The sequence below is a fragment of the Astatotilapia calliptera genome, chromosome 7, assembly GCF_900246225.1.
Source record: "Astatotilapia calliptera chromosome 7, fAstCal1.2, whole genome shotgun sequence".
NCBI lineage: Eukaryota > Metazoa > Chordata > Actinopteri > Cichliformes > Cichlidae > Astatotilapia > Astatotilapia calliptera.
Genome location: NC_039308.1, coordinates 26,922,769 through 26,943,633, shown reverse-complemented (window position 1 = coordinate 26,943,633; position 20,865 = coordinate 26,922,769). Strand labels below are relative to the sequence as shown.

The 20,865-nt window shown below is 40.1% G+C and overlaps 1 protein-coding gene across 1 annotated transcript in view; it reads left to right on the top strand.

Annotated features, from left to right (window-relative positions):
- The window catches only part of LOC113025907 (matrix metalloproteinase-17-like), a 104,491-nt gene that overhangs the window by 64,057 nt on the left and 19,569 nt on the right, over positions 1–20,865 (top strand). The window contains exon 4 of the mRNA XM_026174149.1: positions 9,833–10,119. Within this exon, the coding sequence (XP_026029934.1) occupies positions 9,833–10,119 (287 nt within the window). The remainder of the gene's footprint in view (positions 1–9,832; positions 10,120–20,865) is intronic.

Sequence of the window (20,865 nt, the reverse complement as noted above, 5' to 3'; positions counted from 1 at the left end):
TGTGTGCCTGTGTGTTTGCGTGCACATGTACTTTTTAGCATCACTTTTGATGTCAGCTCATGTCTCTGTGGAGCAGCAAAACCACAGGAGGTAAAAGCCTGCTGAGAGGCTGAAGGCGGGGGACAGCAAAAGAGCGTTAGAGGTTTCTTCATGTTTTTCTCTCCCTCACTCTGCATTTTGCCATCTCGCTCCACTTTCCTCCCTGCCTGTCCTCAACTGAATCATCACTCTGTGTTTTTGCCTGCAAAGGTCTTTAAGAAATATGCGGAAATTAAAAGTCAAACAGGTGAAATGTAATAAGAGTGTGTGTGTAGGTGTGTGTGTGTGTGTGTGCCCGCGCGCGCGCCTGCCTGTATCAGTTTGGGTTAACACACACAGCATGGACACAGATACACACCTCCCTGCACAAAGTCTAGTTTGCTCTTACTTATTTGTCAAATGGAGGTCCAAATTATGCCATGAAATTAACCTAGTCATGAAAATTAACTCAACTTAATCAGCCTTCTGTCCATCCAACAAATTTCAAAGCCTTAATCAGGTATTCCTAATTCGTTGCAATAAGCACAATGTGCTCCTTCTGGTCCCAATTCCTTTATCTTCTTCCACCACCTTAGAGACTTAAAAGTCCACAGTCCAGTAATCCGGAAACTTCCAATAACCTGTGGCTTATGTTGAATTATCAAAAAGGAGGAGGTGTGATCAAAAGGTTCAGGAAATCAGCCTCTAAAAATCAAAAACCTAACCTGATTTTCCATCCATTTTTGGTTTTTTAATATCTCTTTTTTTTTTTTTTCGTCCACCCTTGTAAATGGCCTGTATGTGTATAGCGCTTTTACTAGTCCCTAAGGACCCCAAAGCGCTTCACACATCCAGTCATCCACGCACTGGCAATGGCAAGCTGCATTGTAGCCACAGCCACCCTAGGGCACACTGACAGAGGCAAGGCTGCCGGACTCTGGCGCCACCGGGCACGTTCTCCTCTCTCTTGGGCCAGTTTGGTGGGGAAAAATTATTTTGACAATTACTTTATTTTCTTCACAATTTCAATTCTTCTAGCAGTGCAACCCCTGCATCACAGTCGATCAGATGGGTTCTACCAATGAATCAGAGATATTAAGAGGAAAACATTGTTTTAAGGTCCCAGTATGATCTGTGTAATATTGCATAACAACTTTTAATGGCATGTTTTTGGAGCATCAGTGCTGCTGATATGCCCGCACAATGCTTCTGATCCCGATAAAAAGAGGCCATGAGTAAAGGGACAGTCTTTACAGAATTAAGTCATTTCATAAGTCAGCCTAATTTTAGCCTATTAAGACAAATTACCTATATTGTGCAGCACAAATAAACTGTGAACTATTATGATAGAAACTGTTAAAAAAAATTAAATACATTTCTCTACCATGAGAAAATGACATGGGCCAGTCTTTGGCCATGAATCTCCCAGGTTACCAAGTTAAAAAGAGGCAGTACCTGGCCCCTGCTTTTGTCCACCTTATTTTTAATTTACTGCTAGTGGACAAAGTCCAAAAAAAGAAATTTAAGTTACTGTATGTGCTGATGTCCGTAAAAAAAAACTTTAAAAAAAACTCCTGCATTTTCAATGTGCTTTGTGCAGGCACGCAATGGCAGGATGGAAAGCAGTTGTAGTTGTTTCTGCTGAATGTTCTCCCTCAGACGCCTCAGGTTGCTACGTGAGAACGCGTTGACAGTCTCTCCCTGTGGCCAGCAATTCACAGTGCGCAACCGATGAGCACCTTCCTAGTCTCCACATTTGACACACTGCCTTCTGGCTTGGAAACTATGGACTCTTCAATAGAAAATTGCTGCAAACTGCTCGATTTTAGCCACAGACCAGCTGTCATCACTGAAGATGGTCCTCCAGGTGAAATCTTAGCCAGTTGATACAGAAGTTGCTGTTAATGCACATACTTGTAGTGAAATTGCGGGGCGTGCAATGTGGGTGGTCAGAGCGGCGCTTGCAGAGGATACTGCATGTCTGGATGTACAAAAGTATTTTTGCAAAATAGAGATTTTCCACTTAATTTTGAAGAGCTGTCAAGCTGTCAATAGGTGGCAATATAACCTAACTGGAATTTGCCAATCAGACACAATAACAAACAATACATGGAACTAAAGAGTTGTTACATACGTACTGTCTGTGAAGGTTCTCAGTCATCCAGGTCATCGTAGTCAAAGGAGCTTGCAAAGAAAAGCGTCTGGACTTCTTTAAGTTGCTTGAAGACGTTTCACCTCTCATCCGAGAAGCTTCTTCAGTTCTAAGGTCAAATGGTGGAGAGTCCCAGATATAAACCTAGTGGGAGTGACCCCCACAGAGGGACAAAAGGACCCCCTGATGATCCTCTAATCGCCTGAGCCAAGGTGGGAAACTGGGCGTGGGTCCCAATCAGCCAGTTTCGGGTGTGTTCATTGTGAAACCTGGCCCCACCTTATCATGCGAATTCCTGAGGTCAGATGGCCCAGGATGTGAGTGGGCGTTAAGGCGTCTGGGAAGGGATCTCAAAACTGGATTATAGATGGCAGAGAGTTGGTGTCGTAAACCCCCGCCTCTGTTCAAAGATGGTCGCTCACAGTGGACATAGATGGCTTCTTTCACTCCTCTTTCAAACCATCTGTCCTCTCTGTCCAAAATGTGAACATACGTACTCTAATCTAACGTTGTACAAAGAAAAACAACAAATGGCGCAGCACAAACTACATCTGGAAGATGGCAGCTAGTACAGCTGATAAGAAAGCCAGAGTTGGATATGGAAGTATTTTGCATTTGAGGTGGGGGTAACTAGGGTGTGAAAATTGATTTGCAAAAGGCAATGTACAAATGATGTTACTGCGTTTCTTGGACTAACTGAGAAAAATATTCCAATTTAGTGAAGCACTTAGAAGACCACCATCCAGATGTGTTTAAAGAATTCAAGTTGACTAAGTATCCGTTCTCAGAAACAACATTCAAAATATTTTCCTTCTCACGTTATCCTCCAATGTTTGCTACAGCTGGCACTGCCGTTGTGAAATCAACATTTTAACCATTGGATAAAATGTTTCCAGTCATAATCATTAAAATTTCACTCTGTCTTTTCAACTAAATATAATGTTAACAACTATAGTAATTGTCTTGCCATCATGTCAATGAGTTTTTAATAAAGGAGTTTATGTTTGAGTACATGGGATGATCATTTTGTTTTGGTATTGAATTGGATATGAAGAACCATGTAAGTCTACTGTGTACTGTGACCAGCTACTAAATGTCTGGCAGCATGACATCTGTAGTATGAACATGCCAGGGAAGATTACCTTATTTAAATTTGGTTCATTGATTATCATCATTATTCTCTGAATGCTTTGAGGAACTAGCCAGTTCCTCAAAGGGAAATAATTTAAAAATGGGTTTAATTTTGCAGGGTGTGGGGCCAGTTGTGGAGCTTGCGTCTGCTCTGTGCAGAACTCGCATTTCACCATCAGTTCTCAGTTAATGTAAATGTCATTTTTGCAAGATTACAAAGACATTAACATGAACCATTTTTTTTCTTAAATATTTCCATTTATCAGTGACGACTTCATTATTTTGTGCTAAGTTGGTGTAACTGCCAGCTAAAGAAAAGAAACATCCTCAAACCTCTAATTTTCTACTCCTCAGTTCACACCCATGTATCGCCGGCATTAAGAGGATAGTATCTAATCTGCTTCCTCCCTTTCGCTCTCTTTCATGCACGCTCCCTCTCTCGTGCACCTCCGTGCTGCCTTACAAGCCTGCAACAGAAGCAGCTTTTAAAAAGCTTTTGTAGTGAGGAACATTTTTTGGTGGATGAGGAAAGGAGACATCTCTGTCAGAGATGGAAATGTGTCTATGTGATCACTGATCCCTCTGAGTGTAGTAGCCCCGAGAAACGCTGAAACATAAGGAACTCGTCATTCTCATAGAGAATAGGCTGCTTGACTCTGACTAAAGTTAGAACTGTGGAAGATGAAGCCACAGGGAGTTGTCAGAAATATTTCTGTAATAGGAGAGTTGCTGTGTTTTTGCTTGTTATGCTCCCTTTTGCTCACTCTCCCTTATAGTTTGTGTCTGTTTTTTCTTATGATGATGATCATCTATCCACTCCCTCCCTTGATCCTGTTCACTATCGTATCTTTTGTTTGAAGATTGGACAGTGTGTACTTCTGAAATAAAATAGTTTGTCACTTTGTGAAATTACTAAAAACAAAATGTAGAATTGTATTTTTAAGTTGTTTAATGCTTAACAAAGTTTAGTCCACAAGCACACGTTTTACTTTTGGAGACAAGAGCAGTGTCTTTGTCCGACTCCCATTGCACATTGGCAAACACGCTGCTAGTCAGCATTGCTCACCTGAATTACAACTTTATTTGTAGAGGGTATGTATTAACGTTCAAACTTCTGTGATAAGCTGTCAGGTTTGGCAGGAATTCACACAGCAGCCTCAGTGCTCAGACAAGAGGACAAACAGTATGTGTCTTTCTAATTCACAGGGCTCAGAGCACCGCAGGCCTTTTATTTGGTGTAGCAATTACAGAATTTAAAAGCAAGGCTGAATGAGACTGAGATATACTTGAAATGGACAGTAGACAAAGCTGTTGAAATCACTAAATGTGAGAAAATGCCATATGCCAGAAGCCCATTATCAATAGAAAAGTGTGGCTACGAAGGACTTGCCAGAACAAACTGCCCCAGGAGCTCCCAGAATGTAGAGAAAAGAAAAACAAGAAAAATGAATGAACTTTTAAAAATGATCATAATGAACCACTGTTCTTCATCCGTTCTTGAATAGCAAAACAAAGGGGAAACGATTCAGTCGGAGGAATGAGTCATCATCGATCAGCAAGTCCTTAATCATAAAGAATTCAAGTATGAACTGAAACAAATGTCAAACAGAAGGTTTGCTTGACAGGAGATTTGGCTTTTAAGGTGACAAATTCAACAAAAGAAGAGATGGGAATGACAATAGAGGGGTTTTTTTTTCTTTCTTGGAATTGTTTGTAGTGACAGAAGCTCCATCTCTGAATTTATTTGTGACCTAAATGTTTACAGTGATTGTCACATTGTGAGTTTGGCAGGCCGATAACTGGATCAGCTTGTCTAAGCTGTTCATACATACCAAGGATTTTGTTGTGGAGCTAGATTTTTGCAGCATAAAGGGCAGACGAGGCCAAGAGGGGCAAGTAACACACTGAGATTCTGGAAAAGAACAGTTGTAATCCTGTAGATTTAAGCCTTTATGTGTCTTGCAGCAGTCCAGATAACTGGCACTAACAGCAAGGCTGGTCTGGACGGACATTTTCTTGAGCAACCACTTTGTCAGAAATAAATTAAAAGAAAAACTAGAGTATAAGTATATAGCTTAAACAAACTGACTAATGCTTTGATTTTAATTAAAATCTTTTTTTTCCCCTCATAATGCCAGTAAAGTAGGTTCCCTCGCTGTGCACCCTGTCACCTGCCTATCTCTTGCCTATGTGGACATTTCGTGTTGATCAAATCTATAGTATGTGATGTAGAAGCAATTTTAATTTCATGCCTCATAGGACCAGTTGAGCCTATTTTCTTAAATCTGTGGTGGAGATTTTTTTTATAAGTGGATTAAAACATCATCCAAACAGAAAAACAGTGTGGTGTCCCTTGAGTAAAGGAGAATTAATTTGTAAGCCAGTTTATCCAGGATTTAATGAAAAGCCACAGCTCCGCTGAAGTTCAGCTCACTCTAAAGGTGTTCACCTTCAACTTCCCCGGCATGGTTTATATTTACCCACATTTGCCTTTTTATGGATTCTGTTTCCTCTTTCATGTAAATTGCAGCACAAATGAATGCAATGCAGGTGGTCTGACAGATGGTCATTTTTGCTTTGGCGCAGGTACGTGTAAAAGTTGTGTTACCCAGAGCTTGTCTCACACGACGATGTGTGCCTATCTGCATTTTCAAATCGTCTTCTTTAACATGTCATTCCTGCCTCAAGGAAATTCCCAGCATGGAAAACTGGGACTTTATTATATAAAACTATTCAAGAGGTCTATCTAAAATAATACAGTTAGGTGTTTAAATATTTTTTCTAATTTTACTTTTTTTTCCCCCAATTTAAAATGAAACAACTGAGATGCAGGTGAAGTGCAGACTTTCAGCTTTAATTCAATGGTTTGAACAAAAAGATTGCATAAAAATGTGAGGAACTAAAGCATTTTTTTCCTTTTTAAACAATCCCTTAAATTTCAGGGGCTCAAAAGTAATTCGACAAATTAAATAACTGAAAATAAAATGTTCTTTTTTAATACACAGACTGAGAGATGCGATTTAAACAGTTCTTTATTTCTCCACACCGGGTGCCCTATAAACACTGTGGTTCAAAGTCCACAGGGTCTGGGAAACACAAAGGCTTCACATTCGCTCCGCTCCTTGTCAACACCAACTCCACACCAGTAGGGATGGGTATCGTTTAGGTTTTATCCAATACCGGTGCCAAACCGGTACTTTTGAAACGGTGCCGGTGCTTAAACGGTGCTCAAACCTGTGCTTAAAGAATGGAGAACAGACAATTGGTCCAAAAACCTCTCATGTTTAGCTGTTTTTTGTAAAAAGATAACAATGTTAGCCTTTTCTGCAGCTATAGGGCAGATATGGTATCACTCTTGGCTGGAAGCAGTGCTTAAACAATGGGAAAAAAATAAATAAATAAATTAACACAAACTTTGTCCAAAAACCTCTCATGTTTAGCTGTTTTCCACTTTTTCTTTGGTCATTTTAGCCTTTTTGGCCAGGGTGAAGGGAGTATCTGCCATCAAACAAGAAGACAGCCGCATGTAGCTATGATGATGTTTGCTAGTTCACCTTACATGCATTAGTGTAATAACGTGGTTAGCCTACTCAACGTGAATTACACACGAACAATATTAAGCTACTCACGCAGAGAAGAGCGGCTTTAAGCACTTGTTGCAGGCTGCTGAGTTTGCATATTTTGCTGTGAAGTACAGCCAGACTTTTGACCGCTTTGCCTTGGGCATTTTTAATCTGTAGCTCTGCTCTACAAGAACGTACGTACCTGGCCCCGCCTACTATCCTCGGAAATCTAAAATGATTGGCAAGAATCTAAAGTGTATCACAGCTCAGGAAAAAAAAGCACCGAAATAAAGCACCAAAATGTGCGCTGCTTTTTGGTCTGGTTACTACCGTTTATGTCAGAACCGGTGCCATCATGATACCGGTACCCATCCCTACACACCAGGCAGTTCCTCTCACGCTCAGGGGTCCAGGGGTCACGGTACGAGATAGACCCGGGAAACCTATTCACAGAGACGAGGGTTACTCCAAAGCAAGCACAAGAAACGACTGCATTCTGCAGAACCGGGCAATACTAACTAGAGTGCCTCAATATTCCAGCGACGTACAGCTCAGTGCCCCTGCCTTAAGAAGAGATGGCAAACAAATGTGGAATCACAGGTGATCAGCTGCAGGTGTGTGGGCCACAGGCGGGAGCTCAATCTGAGCTCCGCCAGGACAGAGAGACAGGAGAGAGGAACCGAGGCGAGCAAGAGAGGGGATGGAAAAAACAGACCAAAAACATTTGTGGCCACACTGGGCTGGCTGGGCAGGCACAGGGACCATGACAGAAAACCCTTTGCTGACAATGACAGCCTGAAGTCTTGAACTCATGGACATCACCAGATGCTGGGTTTCCTCCTTTTTAATGCTCTGCCAGGCCTTTACTTCAGCGGCTTTCAGTTGCTGTTGTTTGTGGGCCTTCGTGTCCAAAGTTTAGTCTTCAAGTGAAATGCATGCTCAATTGAGTTAAGATCAGGTGACTGACTACTGCTTCTGTCCTGTGTCACATCATTGACTTTGTATACAGAGTAGCTCATGGTCGTGCAAAGTATTAAAGAGTTAAATGTAAGGCAATCTGCCTGACAGCTAAAATTTAGCTTCAACTGGGTTCCAGGGACAGCAGCAAATCTACAACAGAAAGTCCACTTATCCAATTCAGGGTCGCGGGGGGGCTAGAGCCTATCCCAGCTGTCTTAGGGCAAGAGGCAGGGTACAGCCTGGACAGGTCAACAAGTCTGTTGCAGGGTTAACACATAGAGATAGACAACCATTCGCACTCACATTCATAACTATAGGCAATTTAGAATCGCCGATTAACCTAACCCCACTAATTGCATGTCTTTGGATTGTGGGAGGAAGTCGGGGTACTCAAAGAGAAGCCACGCAAACTCTACACAGAAAGACCCTGGCCTGATAGTGGAATTGAACTCAGGACCTTCTTGCTGTACTAACCACTGCACCACCGTGCTGATTGAAATGTTGTGGCGGGACCTTAAGAGAGCTGTGCATAAGCTGTGGGCGTCGAGGATGGTAACAGGAATGTGCCATAATTTCTCCACAATGATGTAAGAGAAAATACATGCAGCAGTAACACACACACAAATAAAAATAAATAAATAAATAAATAATGTATTGGCATGTTATTCCTTTACTTATCCATGATACTAGCCTGAAGCTAGTTGTAATGGGAGGATAAGGTGGCATTCACTCTTCTTATACTCTGTCAGTATCACACGCTGATTAAATTTCCTAGAGCAGCCTGCAATGGCAAAATGGCTTCTTGTATTTAGACAAAGTGCGCTTGTAGGGACAAAGAGGGTAAGTGCATCATGTAGAAGCAGAGATGAAGGAGGGGGCGAAGGCTGATGGATGGAAAGAAAAGAAAAGAGATCGTAGAGACAATGAGAGAATGAAGAGGAAAGGGGAAATGGGTGGAGAGGAGGTGGGCAAACTTAGTTTGACATTTGAGTGGTTTTCTGTTCATTTCTGTGCTGTTTCTACTGTAGCTATCAGAAAGGAATGACTTCAGAGATGTTATACTGATTGGTAAATGAAGAATAGAGAAATGTAAGAACAGGGTAAGGCTTGTAAGGTGTTCCCAACAGCTGATGCCAATGTCGCGAATGCACATTGTATTCTCCAGATATTGGGACGTAATAAGTGGCAGCAGCATCTAACCATGATATATATATTTATTTATTTTTTAAGTTTAAAACACACACACACGCACTCCAGTGAAATCACAGAATCAGGATTTTTTTGTGCAGGTGGCAGACATTATTTAGTCGATCTTCATGCTCTTAGGCAGTCCAGAGCTCCCTACATCTTGTGCTTCTTTTTCCTTTTTCAAATTTTCCTCGTGTGCTTAATCACCTACTCACCAGTCCTTTATTCATTTTACTTCTGAGGATACCATCTCAAACAAGATTGTTAGTTTTAATTCAAAAGGGGCCTATTATGCTAGTTTCTAGTTTTGTATTTTTATGCTGAACTCCATTAGAGTAGCTTTTTATGAGTCACAGCTCAATGCAGCATTTCAGTGGAGCCAGTGAAACAACCTCACTTTTCCCTTAAAGGCAGCTTTGTTTTGATTGGTAGCCCCTCATAAACTGAAGGTTTGAACAGCTGGTGGGCAGGTTACTGTGTGTAAAGCTAGAAATGTGTGTGAGATTACCTAATTAGGGCTCTCCCATCTATATGTCATGAACACCCAAGAGTAATAAAAGGTTGACCTTTTAGCTCACAGGCATGACTTGTACCAATGAGGATCCACCCTTGTATCAGTATATACATAGCTGTGGCTAGGTCTAGTCTTTTCCTTCTCACAGTTACCCTGTCCATTATCAACTTTTTTTGTCAGCATCCCATCCATTTTCTTCATTAGTCACCTCAACTCCTTTTTCACACAGTTCTTCTCCCTCTCCTTCATTATATTTGATATACTTCTTTTCTCCACTTTCTCTCTCTCTCTCTCTCTCTCTCTCAGAGTGCGGACTTTCCCTAAGGATTCTGCCTTATTGGGCAGGGACACTGTTCGAGCCCTCATGTACTACGCCTTGAAGGTCTGGAGCGACATTGCACCACTTAACTTTCACGAGGTGGCTGGAAGTAATGCAGACATTCAGATCGACTTCACCAAGGCTGACCACAATGATGGATACCCCTTTGATGGGCCGGGGGGCACAGTGGCACATGCATTTTTCCCTGGAGAGAGGTTTACGGCTGGAGATACGCACTTTGATGATGACGAAGCCTGGACCTTCAGATCTCCAGGTAAGTGAAGTTGCAGTATGCTATTTTAAATTGCGGCATCTGCTATATTTATAAACTATTTGGTGCCAGCAACACAAAATAAGACACTTTAATTTCCTTTTTTAATGTTCAAAATTAGTTTAATGTTTGAATTTAAAAAGGGGCTTTTCAGGCAAACAATTCATTACTTATAGATCTTTTTTTTTATAAATCTATCTATTCAGTTTGCATTGCCCGCCTGTTAAATACTTTATTGATTTTTAAAATCGTACTCTTGCTCATTACTTTAAATTGCCAAAGTACTGTACGTCAAGGGCCCCTTCAGTGCCTGGGTGTCTACTTTCATTGGTTATTCGATCTCTGCTGGTTATTACAAGATCTTGACTGCCAAACATAGGTGACCAGTGTTTGCAGGTTCCAAACTGTGGAATTACTTTGATGTCAAAAAACAGTTTTTGTACCAGGCCTAAATGTTTTTATTTCTTCTGTAAGGGGTTAACACAAAGCACTGGGTAAGTGGCAGTATGAGGTATTCTTGCCACTTTCTATTTCCTTGATTTCATGTTATCTGAGTAGTTTGAGGGATAGCGCTATGTAATCTCTACTACGTAGGTGGATCACTTCTTACTATGAACCTACTGACCAATCAATTATCTGGAAAACAAGGTCACAATTCCTGGAAGACCACACGGATCTCTCTGCACAGTAGAGTTTTTAATGTCTCTTTGTTCCCCTGATAACCATCATTATTAAATATAGATTCTTACACACAACCTTACTCCAATATTTATTTATTCTGTAGGCAGAAAACAATTTTACAGATATTTTGTTGTCCTATATGCATTAATATATGATCATAAAGCAAGATACCTATATTCAAGTTGCTGTAGATTAACCCAACATTTGAAGTCTATATTTAATCATTGCTCTCACACCATTAAACACTACTGAGGCTACATCTGAAAGAGCACCAACTAAAACTCTCCTTCAAACAGGCTAAACTTTATTAACATAGTAGCCGTTTTAGCAAACATGGTGCTTAAAGTGCACCCTTTTAACGCTATATTATACAGTTGCTCTCCTGCCAATAAACTTAGCAACTGACTTAGCAAGTTGATAACCAGCTTTGTGTGACCACTTATCCTAATTGCCAATGTTAGGGTAAGTGAAGCCAAATAGCAGAAGACATCCTGTGTATACTGAAATCAAATTGTAGTACAGGGCTCTGGATGTTGCCACTTGTTTATAATTGCCAAACTGATTAGCAATTTGCTGGTTATTGTAAACCTTCTAGAAATCAACATCAAACTAATTTGCTTATTACTGGCTGTTTGAACTCTGACACTTCTGCATTCACCTCAGTTCAAAGGAAAAAAAAATGGCACTCTATTATTTACTGGCTGTATATCGTGTTTCATCATTATTTATTTGTTTGTTTGTCCTGTTTCAGTTCACTCCCTATTTAAGTCATTATCAAAATGGATTATTAACCTGAGTCACATTGATTATTAGCTGTTTTCCGATGTGTTAATACTGTCACCACCACACATTTAGCCAGTGAAACATGTTCATCCAGTGTGTTTCTTGCTCTGAATTGTGTGGTTTAATAGATTTGTTTATGCAGTGTCCTCTTGAATGATCTGGCCAAATTTCTTTCATCAAACAGTTTTCAAAGTGCTTGATTACCCGCCAAGGGAGATGTGGGAGTTTGAAATGAGGACATGTTGACAGTGGCTCTGAATGGAATTCAATCAGCTTTGCCAATCAAAAATAAATGAGCTCATATTAGAGATATCCGTCATTCTTAGACAGCTCTGGAAAATCTCGCCCAGTGTTTTGTCTCAAAACCACTTACATTCACTTTTTCATTATTCACTCATATGTTCATTCATTCACCTTTCTTCTTGTTGCACTTTTGCTGAACCATATGTGTCTTTGTTGTGTTATGAATATGTGTAAACCTCAGACTCTATGCTGTGTGTGTGTGTGTGTGTGTGTGTGTGTGTGTGTGTGTGTGTGTGTGTGTGTGTGTGTGTGTGTGTGTGTGTGTGTGTGTGTGTGTGTCCCCTCACAAATTAAATATTTGTGTGTACTATTTTTTTCAAAATAGTCGCCACAAGGTCAAGTTCCCTAAACATGCCAGTCACTTAGCATCATCCTCATTTTACGTCCAACGTCCTTAGCTTGAAAAAAAAAGAAAAAGAAAAAAAAACAGAAAGTAGATCAGGTTGGCAAGTGGGAAAGCATTAAAGGACCTCTCATCTGGATGAAATAAGCGGATGGAGCAATCAAGTCCACTGAATGCATCATCAGGCAGGGACTGTCCCAGCACGGTCACACGAATGACAGCATAAATCATTAACTCTACTTTTCTCTGACTTGCTTTCTTTATTCGTCCTTTCATCTGCATGACTGAACTTAAAATGACCTTCCTCTCTCCTTTACTCTATGCCTGCATCTGTCCCTTCTTTATGAAAGATGAATGGACAGTAAAAACTGATGAGAAGGGGGGGTAGAAAACATGTGATAAATATTTGGCACAATTGCTTCACACAATCCTCCAAAATGACTTGACCGTGTAGAAATGTTCGCCAATCAGAAGTCTAGAAGCCTGGGAGGGAAAGAGTAAACAAAGATGGCGCATAGAAACAGAAATGAGTCCTACGTGTGGACAGACAGTGAGGTGGAATCATTCTTCAATATCAATATCTTTTCCACAATTCTGAGGAAAAAAAGTCAGAATTCTGACTTTTTTCTCAGAATTCTTTTTTCTCAGAATTCTGAGATTAAAGTCAGAATTATGAGAAAAAAAATCAGAATTCTGAGATTAAAATCAGAATTATGAGAAAAAAAATCAGAATTCTGAGATTAAAATCAGAATTATGAGAAAAAAAATCAGAATTCTGACTTTAATCTCAGAATCTAAGATTAAAGTAAGTTTTTTCTCAGAATTCTGGAAATTCTCTTCCAGGCCCTAATCCTCTTCCATACCCAACACACAGAAAAAGTTGCCTTTCAAAAATACCTGTGCTTGTGTGGACGTAGCCTGAATCTAACTAATGCCTATCATTGTAGACTCTCTACTTTACAATATAAAGGGGCTTGAGGCAAATGTTAATGTGAGACTATATAATTAAATTGAATTGAATTAATGAAATAAGGGAAGCAAACCTGAACATAACACACCCAAAATAAAAGATTATCAAAATAAAGCAGGAAGTAGCAAACACTGAGACATGGAATAAGACATGCAAACTCGACAGAACTAAATAAAGGCCATGGAGAGAGAACACAGAGGGACTAGACAGACACAGGGATTTGACTGGTGAAACAGGGATCTCAAAAGATGACAGCTAAATATTATATAATCTAATGAGGAACAAAAGCAAAAGTAAACTCAGAAGCACTGGGAAACAATATGACAAAGGATTAAACAGAACTTAAACACAAATCAACTCACAAAACTCAAAATACTGATTGTTGGTTCCTCTTGGTGAGCAGTTGGCAAATGTTTGCAGACAAGTCAGCATCGTCCATGAAAATTATGGGCTGCTGTGGTTATTTACCAATGGCCATTTGGCAGTTTGATGCACTACCCTCTTTGCCAGTCGTCACTGGGTGAAATTGGTTGCACTCTCCAATGGTCACTCACCACAACTGGTGTCTATTGTCTTGGGATGAGGAAAAATTCCCTAAATCTAGTAATTGTCTAGGTTTAAACAAGCTCTCAACTTCTTGACCAATACTTTCGCTACCTTGGGCATCACATGCTGGTTTTTTGTCAAATGCCACCCGTGTGTCTTCGTTACACAAGTCTGTTTTTCAGTGTAGCGTTTTAGAGACCGCTAAAGTCAGGTAGCTGAAGGTGTGGCACAGTTTTCTCAACCAGATCCATCCCATCTAGAGCTTTGCGTTTTGCACATAGTTTTGCTTTTTTCCACTTGCAGATTAATTTCTTTTCATTTACTTGTTTACTACACTTAAACCACTACTTATTTAATGTAAGGGGAAGATTATTGTTTGGGTTAAAACATGCTTTTTCAAAACAGAAACCCTTCAAGTTGAAAAATGACGAGCTGGGATTGACAGATCTATTTTACTAATGCCATAATCCATTGACTCATGCACGGCTGCCGAAGGACAAGTTGTGCGTAACTGAAACACGCAAGCAGCTTTGACAAAGCAGCATTATTTGACATCGCAGGAATGAGAACAGGCTGTTTTGGCATAGAAACTATTATACAATGTCTACACAGGCGATGTAGTGACAGCAATGCATTTGTACTGCACCAGCTTTAGTGCTGTGTCTATGTATATACAGGATGCCTTCAGGGACAATGCTGAATGTAGTTCACTTAATAAAAAGTATAAATGGGAGCAACCAGTGCATACTTTCTGGTGAAGGCACAGTGTTACACGGAAGTAGCTGTGTAAAGATTGAGAAAAAAAGAAGTTAATGAGAAAATCAAATATGACCTTATTACACACCTGCAAACTCGCACTTACTGTGTAAAGTGGTAGTGCATGTTGAATTGTCAGCTTTGTTTTGGCGTGTAGTCTCTGCAATTCTATAAGTGTTTGTGATGACATAAAGAATTATCCACCAGTCTTGTCAGTCACCTTAAATGAAATGCGGTTTCCAGGTGGTAAAAAGTTTAGTTCGTCACAGATCTATCTCCCATCAAATTGTGTTATTGAAGACTCGTGTTCCCTCACTTGTTCCAGCGAAATGTTAGGAATCAAATTAACTTTGATTTGTCTAATTATATCTGCTCCTTGTGGGTATTTGATGTCTGTATTTAGTCTTTTGTTTCTAATAAAATTGCAAATAGTTCCTCAGCAGGGGAAGAGTAATTGTTACTGCCATGCTGTGTATACCACCATCTGCTAAAACGTCCCTGAGGCCAATAGATAGAGTGCCAAAAGTTTTTTGATGTGTGAGGATGCTATTATTCCTCCTCTAATTCCAAGTGAAGCCTTTTCCCTTCCAGGAGAAACAGAATCACACAACTTGGCAGCCTCTACCTATTCTAACTTTTTATCACCTTACCCTCAGCATTCCCAAATAGAGTATCTGCTGGATGAAAGATGAATTCATGACAAACTTTGACATGAAAACCTCTTCCAAGGCTGGAAGCAAAATAGTGTAAGCAAACAGAATTTATGAAGCACCTGCCCTCACAATAGGAGCGATTTTGCCGCATAGAGATAATGATGCGATCAGTGTGCTTCTCGGGGTTATGTATACATTATCTTGTGAAATGCACTGTACAGAAAATGTTAGTTATACTATATGCACATGACAAACCAATACTTTATGTGAAGATGCTTCACTATGCGGGTAGCTCCTATGGGCTGTTGCCTGGGAACAAGCAGTCTGCAAGCACAAAAATAATCACTTTGTATTTATAATCAATAACACTAATAAAAAGTGCTTGACTAATTTAGATAGTATTGTTTGTAATTGTTCCACAAATAACCTCTTGCTCATTTACATTGTGTTCAGGTTTTCCATTAAACATCAAAGATACACAATGCAAACATACTCTTATGTTTGGTATATTATTAAACCAAATAAGAAACTGTACTGAAGCTCCAAATGTCATGGCAGATTGTTGAGAGTCCAAAAATTCAGTGTGTGTTTAGACATCATTTATACTGAGAGTGAACTTCTAGACTGAATAATAAGTGTCAAAAATAATGAAATGTGCACCCCTGAACCCATTAGGGAGCTGAAAGCAGTTGTTGATTTAAGCACAAAAATTGGTCCACGCATTTAGGATCACATTAGCAGTGTGTACCTTCCCCTGTCAGATGACTTGTTATATAATGGTGGATAAATTGTATCTAACTTCAGATACTCATTCGTCCAAAAGTGCTCTTTTTTTTTTTTTTGAGCATTCACAATGGAAATTTTAAACTGTTTAAAAAATTGCACTGAATTACATTACAGTACATTACATTGTGTGGTCCACAAACCCATACTAACTGCGGTAGTTGTGAATTAAGAAATAAGGCCCTGGCCACACAGGCCTAGAAAGCAGTTGGCATCGCCCTGGCAAATACCAGTTGCTAGGGAATAATGACTCTTCCCAGATCACTTGCGACTGATGCTAAAGGCTAAAATTGTGATGTTTTGGAAGTCTGAGTAAAAGTTGTTTGGAGAACGAGGGTTATAACTGTGCTTCCATATGAAATTTATTAAGCTGTATTCATTGGCAAGACTTGCATAAAAGCACGAACTGAATCGTATACATCATAAATCTGAACTTAGATACTGGAGTGTTTTTTTATTTCACCCATAATGCTGGGTTAACATATTTTCATTCTCATAACTGTCGTCCACAAGAAAGAAGAAGAACAAAAAGATTCAGCACCCTCGGGATGCATTTTGACCTCAGCCTGGAGGCTTTAGATGGTGATTTGATTGGTGTGTGAGGCTGTCTAACCCAGCTGGTGAGTCTGTGATGGGGCCAGGACCTCTGTGGATGTCCCTCCTTTGTTTTCTGCTGTCAGGGCTGCAAACCATATGTTGCAGGACAGCAGCTCAATCTGCTCCAATTAGACCTCCCACCAGGCTGTTGCAATGGCAAGGCAAGCAGACGATGCTGGTAGTGTGGCTTGAGCGTGTGTTTGAATGTGTGTGTGGAATGATGGCAGAGGCATCAGCAGCTGCGTAGATGTAGGTTTGGTCAACAGGAGGAGAGGTCAGCAGTGGGGCCTCACCTTTATGACTCAAATTCACTCATAACCTGCCTCCAAAAAACTATCCATTTGGTTAAAAAGCATAATGGTGTTAACAGTAAAAAAAAAAATATATATATATATATATATATAATATGCATTACAATATATTTTACGTGCTAATGTTGGGAATGCCGTTGATTTTTGCCTGTAATAAATAATTCAGAGAGGATTATTGTGTACAGAAAATGGCCTTTTTCCTGCACTGTGATGAATTTCCTCAAGAGCAAACTTTGCATCTAGTGCATTAAGACTTTTCATCTGTAAAGCAACAAACTACTTTTTTTAAGCATCTAAAGAGGAAACTCTTCCTGAATGTCTCTAATCAGCTCCCCAAAGAAAGTCAGAGTCGATGAATTCTCTTTTCTTCTGTGGTGCTGGGTGCACAGTTCAGCTCACGTCCAGATTTTAATGTTTTGTTTAGCTGTTAAAATTGCCTTCTCTAACACATTGAAGCTGCCAGGCTGGTGTTGTGAGGCTCAGGGAAAAAAGTTAATTAAAAAGCTCTTAATTTCTTCACGTCACACTCTGCCAGTCTCCCCCTTGCTGCTATCTTGCATCCCGCTCTAGCGTCATCAGCTTGCCTAGCTTGTCTCCAAGGCATTGCTTAGCTGATGCCGGTATCACTGCTGAACTACATATCCGTCTGCTTGTAAGACAACAGGCAAAGCTATCAGAATCATAAATTGTTGCTCTTAGCAACTTTTTCAGAGGCGTGATAATCCCTTGGGAAGATCTAAGCGTGTTAGGTCAGCCCACAAGGTAAAAAATGAGTGTTGGCGCTTCAGCAGATTGTGGAGCTATGTAATTGTCTTCAGAAAAATGAACATTATCAGACAAATCCGTATCTGAGTAATTGCCTTTGCTAATTCCTTTCCCCCATCTCCCGGTGCATTGTTCTCAGCGGGACCCTAAATCTGGGTCTGCTAAGGCCAATTCCTAATGTGTATGATGCTGCTGAATAGTGGAAATTAAGCACCACATTTAACAGGCCAGTTCACCCCTGCTGTGTAGATGGATGGTTCTGGCATCCATTAGGAGTCGTGAGAGGTGGAATCTCGGTGAGATCAAATAAGCGGAGGTCTGGAAGTGCTGTTTTTGCTTTGACAGGCAGCAGATTGCTTGTATTAATTATCACTCAGCCAGCAATCTGCTTCTACAAACTGATTACCCTGACTAAAACAAAAGCATCATTAGGCAGGTGAATTTTTCATGACATTCAATTTTTTTTTCTGTGTGTGTGTGTTTGTGTGTTGGGAATACATGCACACATTCTGTGTACTGTTTATGTTTCTGTATGAGGAATGGTTGGCATATTGGGCATGTTACCCTATTTTTGTTGTGTCTTTTTCAATGATCGTTACACTTTATTTTACCCGTCCTCCTATTGTTTTGTTGGCAGCAGAGAGGAGGGGAAGTGTATACTTTACAAGCTCCAAGAGAACAGAAAACATGAAAGAATCATTGAAAATATCAAACTCTAGTCTCTCTCGGCTACATTGTGCTATTACATTCATAGAGCATTATTTGAAACTGCAATTTAAAGGTTTTTTTTTCTTTAAACCTGCTCTTTACATTACAGCGTGCCTTATCTGTGCCCTGGTTTTCAAACCACATTTCCAGACTGATGTATGTTAACAATAACATGTTACTGAAGTAAAATACTGAAAAGAAAATGGAAAAAACCCACCAAACAATGCTGCGGAACAATTCAGTGCCGGGAAATACAAACAGGATCAAATTCCACAGACAATAAACAAACGATAAAGTTAGAACAGGTACACGTAACAGTGGGATGGTGTGAAAGAGTTCAGCAATTATAAACTTTGTCCACTGGAGTATTGTATTGCACTATTTATTTTTTCCTTTAGAGTCAACAAAATATAACTAAAAATCTTCTCTAAAGCAGCCACTTCACTTCATATATGTATTTGAATCAGAATTCAATGTGTCATAGAAAACATACCAATATAAAGAAGGAAAACACACGAGAAAGAGTTTCATTCTGCGTGTGGTTGTGTCTCTTATCTGAGTGTTCAGTTTGTCTGGTTACTAACAACTCGGTTTGAATAACTGGAGCAGTGGACGGGGCTTTCGGGGCTCACCGATCGTATTGGAGGTCATTAAGGGATTACAGTGTTCTGTGCTAAATGTGATGTCACTGTGTGATTACAGTGATGGATGTCAGCTTGAGGAGCAGCAGATATTTGGAAGAACGTTCTGACCTCTGCTAGAGAGATATTTTTTTCTTCTGGTGTGGCCCAAACAAGGGAAAGCGTAGCATTTTGCCTGGGTGGACTGAATTTTGGCTGTGAGCCAATACCATTACAGACAGTGTGGAAGTCCTGAGCATGAAGTGCATCCTCGCAAAACCTTTTTAGTGATTAAGTCAGTAACCTCAGAGAGGATTGTACTTCCTAGGAGCACAATATTAGAAATTTAATGATGGGAAATAAAACATACTGACAGAACACGAGGCAAAACATGGAAATGACGGAAGCGTTGAGGGGGGGAGGGGCATATACAGATATGCTACTTTGTTAGGTACACTTTGTAGAAGCAGCTTGGGCCCCTTTTCTTCATGGCACAGATTCAACAAGATTGAAACATTTCTCAGAGATTTTGGTGTATATTGACATGATATCATCACAAAGTTGCTGCAGATTTGTCAGCTGCACATCCATCATGCAAATCTCTCCTTCACATCTCTAACATGCTCTATTGGATTGAGATCTGGTAGCTGTGGAGGGCATTTTGCTCCAGCAAAGTCATTTTCATTTTCAACAAAACAGCTTTGTGACATGGTGCTTTATCACCCACAAGGAAATGGATACACTGTGGTCATAAAGGGATGAACATGGTCAGCAACAGTACTCAGGCAGGCTGTAGCATTTAATAACGCTCAACTGCTTCTATTGGCCCAAAGTGTGCCACGCTTTTACTTTGTCTACACCAAATTCTGATCCTACCATCTGAATGTGACAGCAATAATTACAACAGTTTTTAAAAAAATTTTAAAGCCTGTGAGAAATGTAACCTCAGTTTCCAGTTCTTAGCTAACAGGAGTGGCACCCAGTGGTCTTCCTCTGCTGTAGCCCATCTGCTGCAAGGTTCAGCATGTCATGCATTCAGAGATGCTCTTTGTCCTTCTTTGGTTGTAATGAGTTGTTATTTGAGTTGCCTTTCAGCTCAAAGCAACCTGGCCATTGTCCTGTCACCTCTGGCATCAACGAGGCATTTTCATCTGGAGAGCTGCAATGCACTGGATATTTTCTCTTTTTTGTGAACCTTACAATGGCTCTGTGGAAAAATCCCAGTAGATCAGCACTTTCTGAACTATTCAGACCAGCCTGTCTGGCACCAATAACCATGCCACAGTCAAAGTCACTTAAATTGCCTTTCTTCCCTAAATCACCTTGTTCACTTTGAACTTCAGCAAGTCATCTCGACTGTGTCTGCATGTCGACATGCATCGAGCTGTTGTGTGTGTGCTGATTAGATAGTTGTGTTGATGTTAACAACTAGTTACAGGTATCTAACACATGAGTTAGTTCTTTTCCAAAAATAAGTTGTTTCAGGGTATTTACCCAACTTCCAGATGTAACTAATCAGTTTGAACTCTAAAGACTGACCTGACACTTAATAAAATGGATAAGTTAAGGGGAAACATTGTCAACTGTATTTAAAGATAACATTTATTGTGATACAGAAATTAATGAATCTCTAAGATTATTCTTTTCATAGTGACAGAAGAGCACTGAGATTTAAAGCACACTTGTTGGAGGCTGATTGGCTCGCTGAAGGCGGGCAAGAGGATGATTGGGCTAGAGTAATGATGTCGGTATTGACTTTGACAGTGTGGGAAAGTGGAAGTGGTGTAAAGAACAGACTAGCAGTCGAACAACCAGGAAAGCAGGCAAGTGAGTGATTACACGTTTTCATTACTAAACTTATGCATAAGCTTCACCGTGTTTAAATTAGCAAAAGATGAGAAGAGGATCGTATCAAAGTAAACCCAGCTAG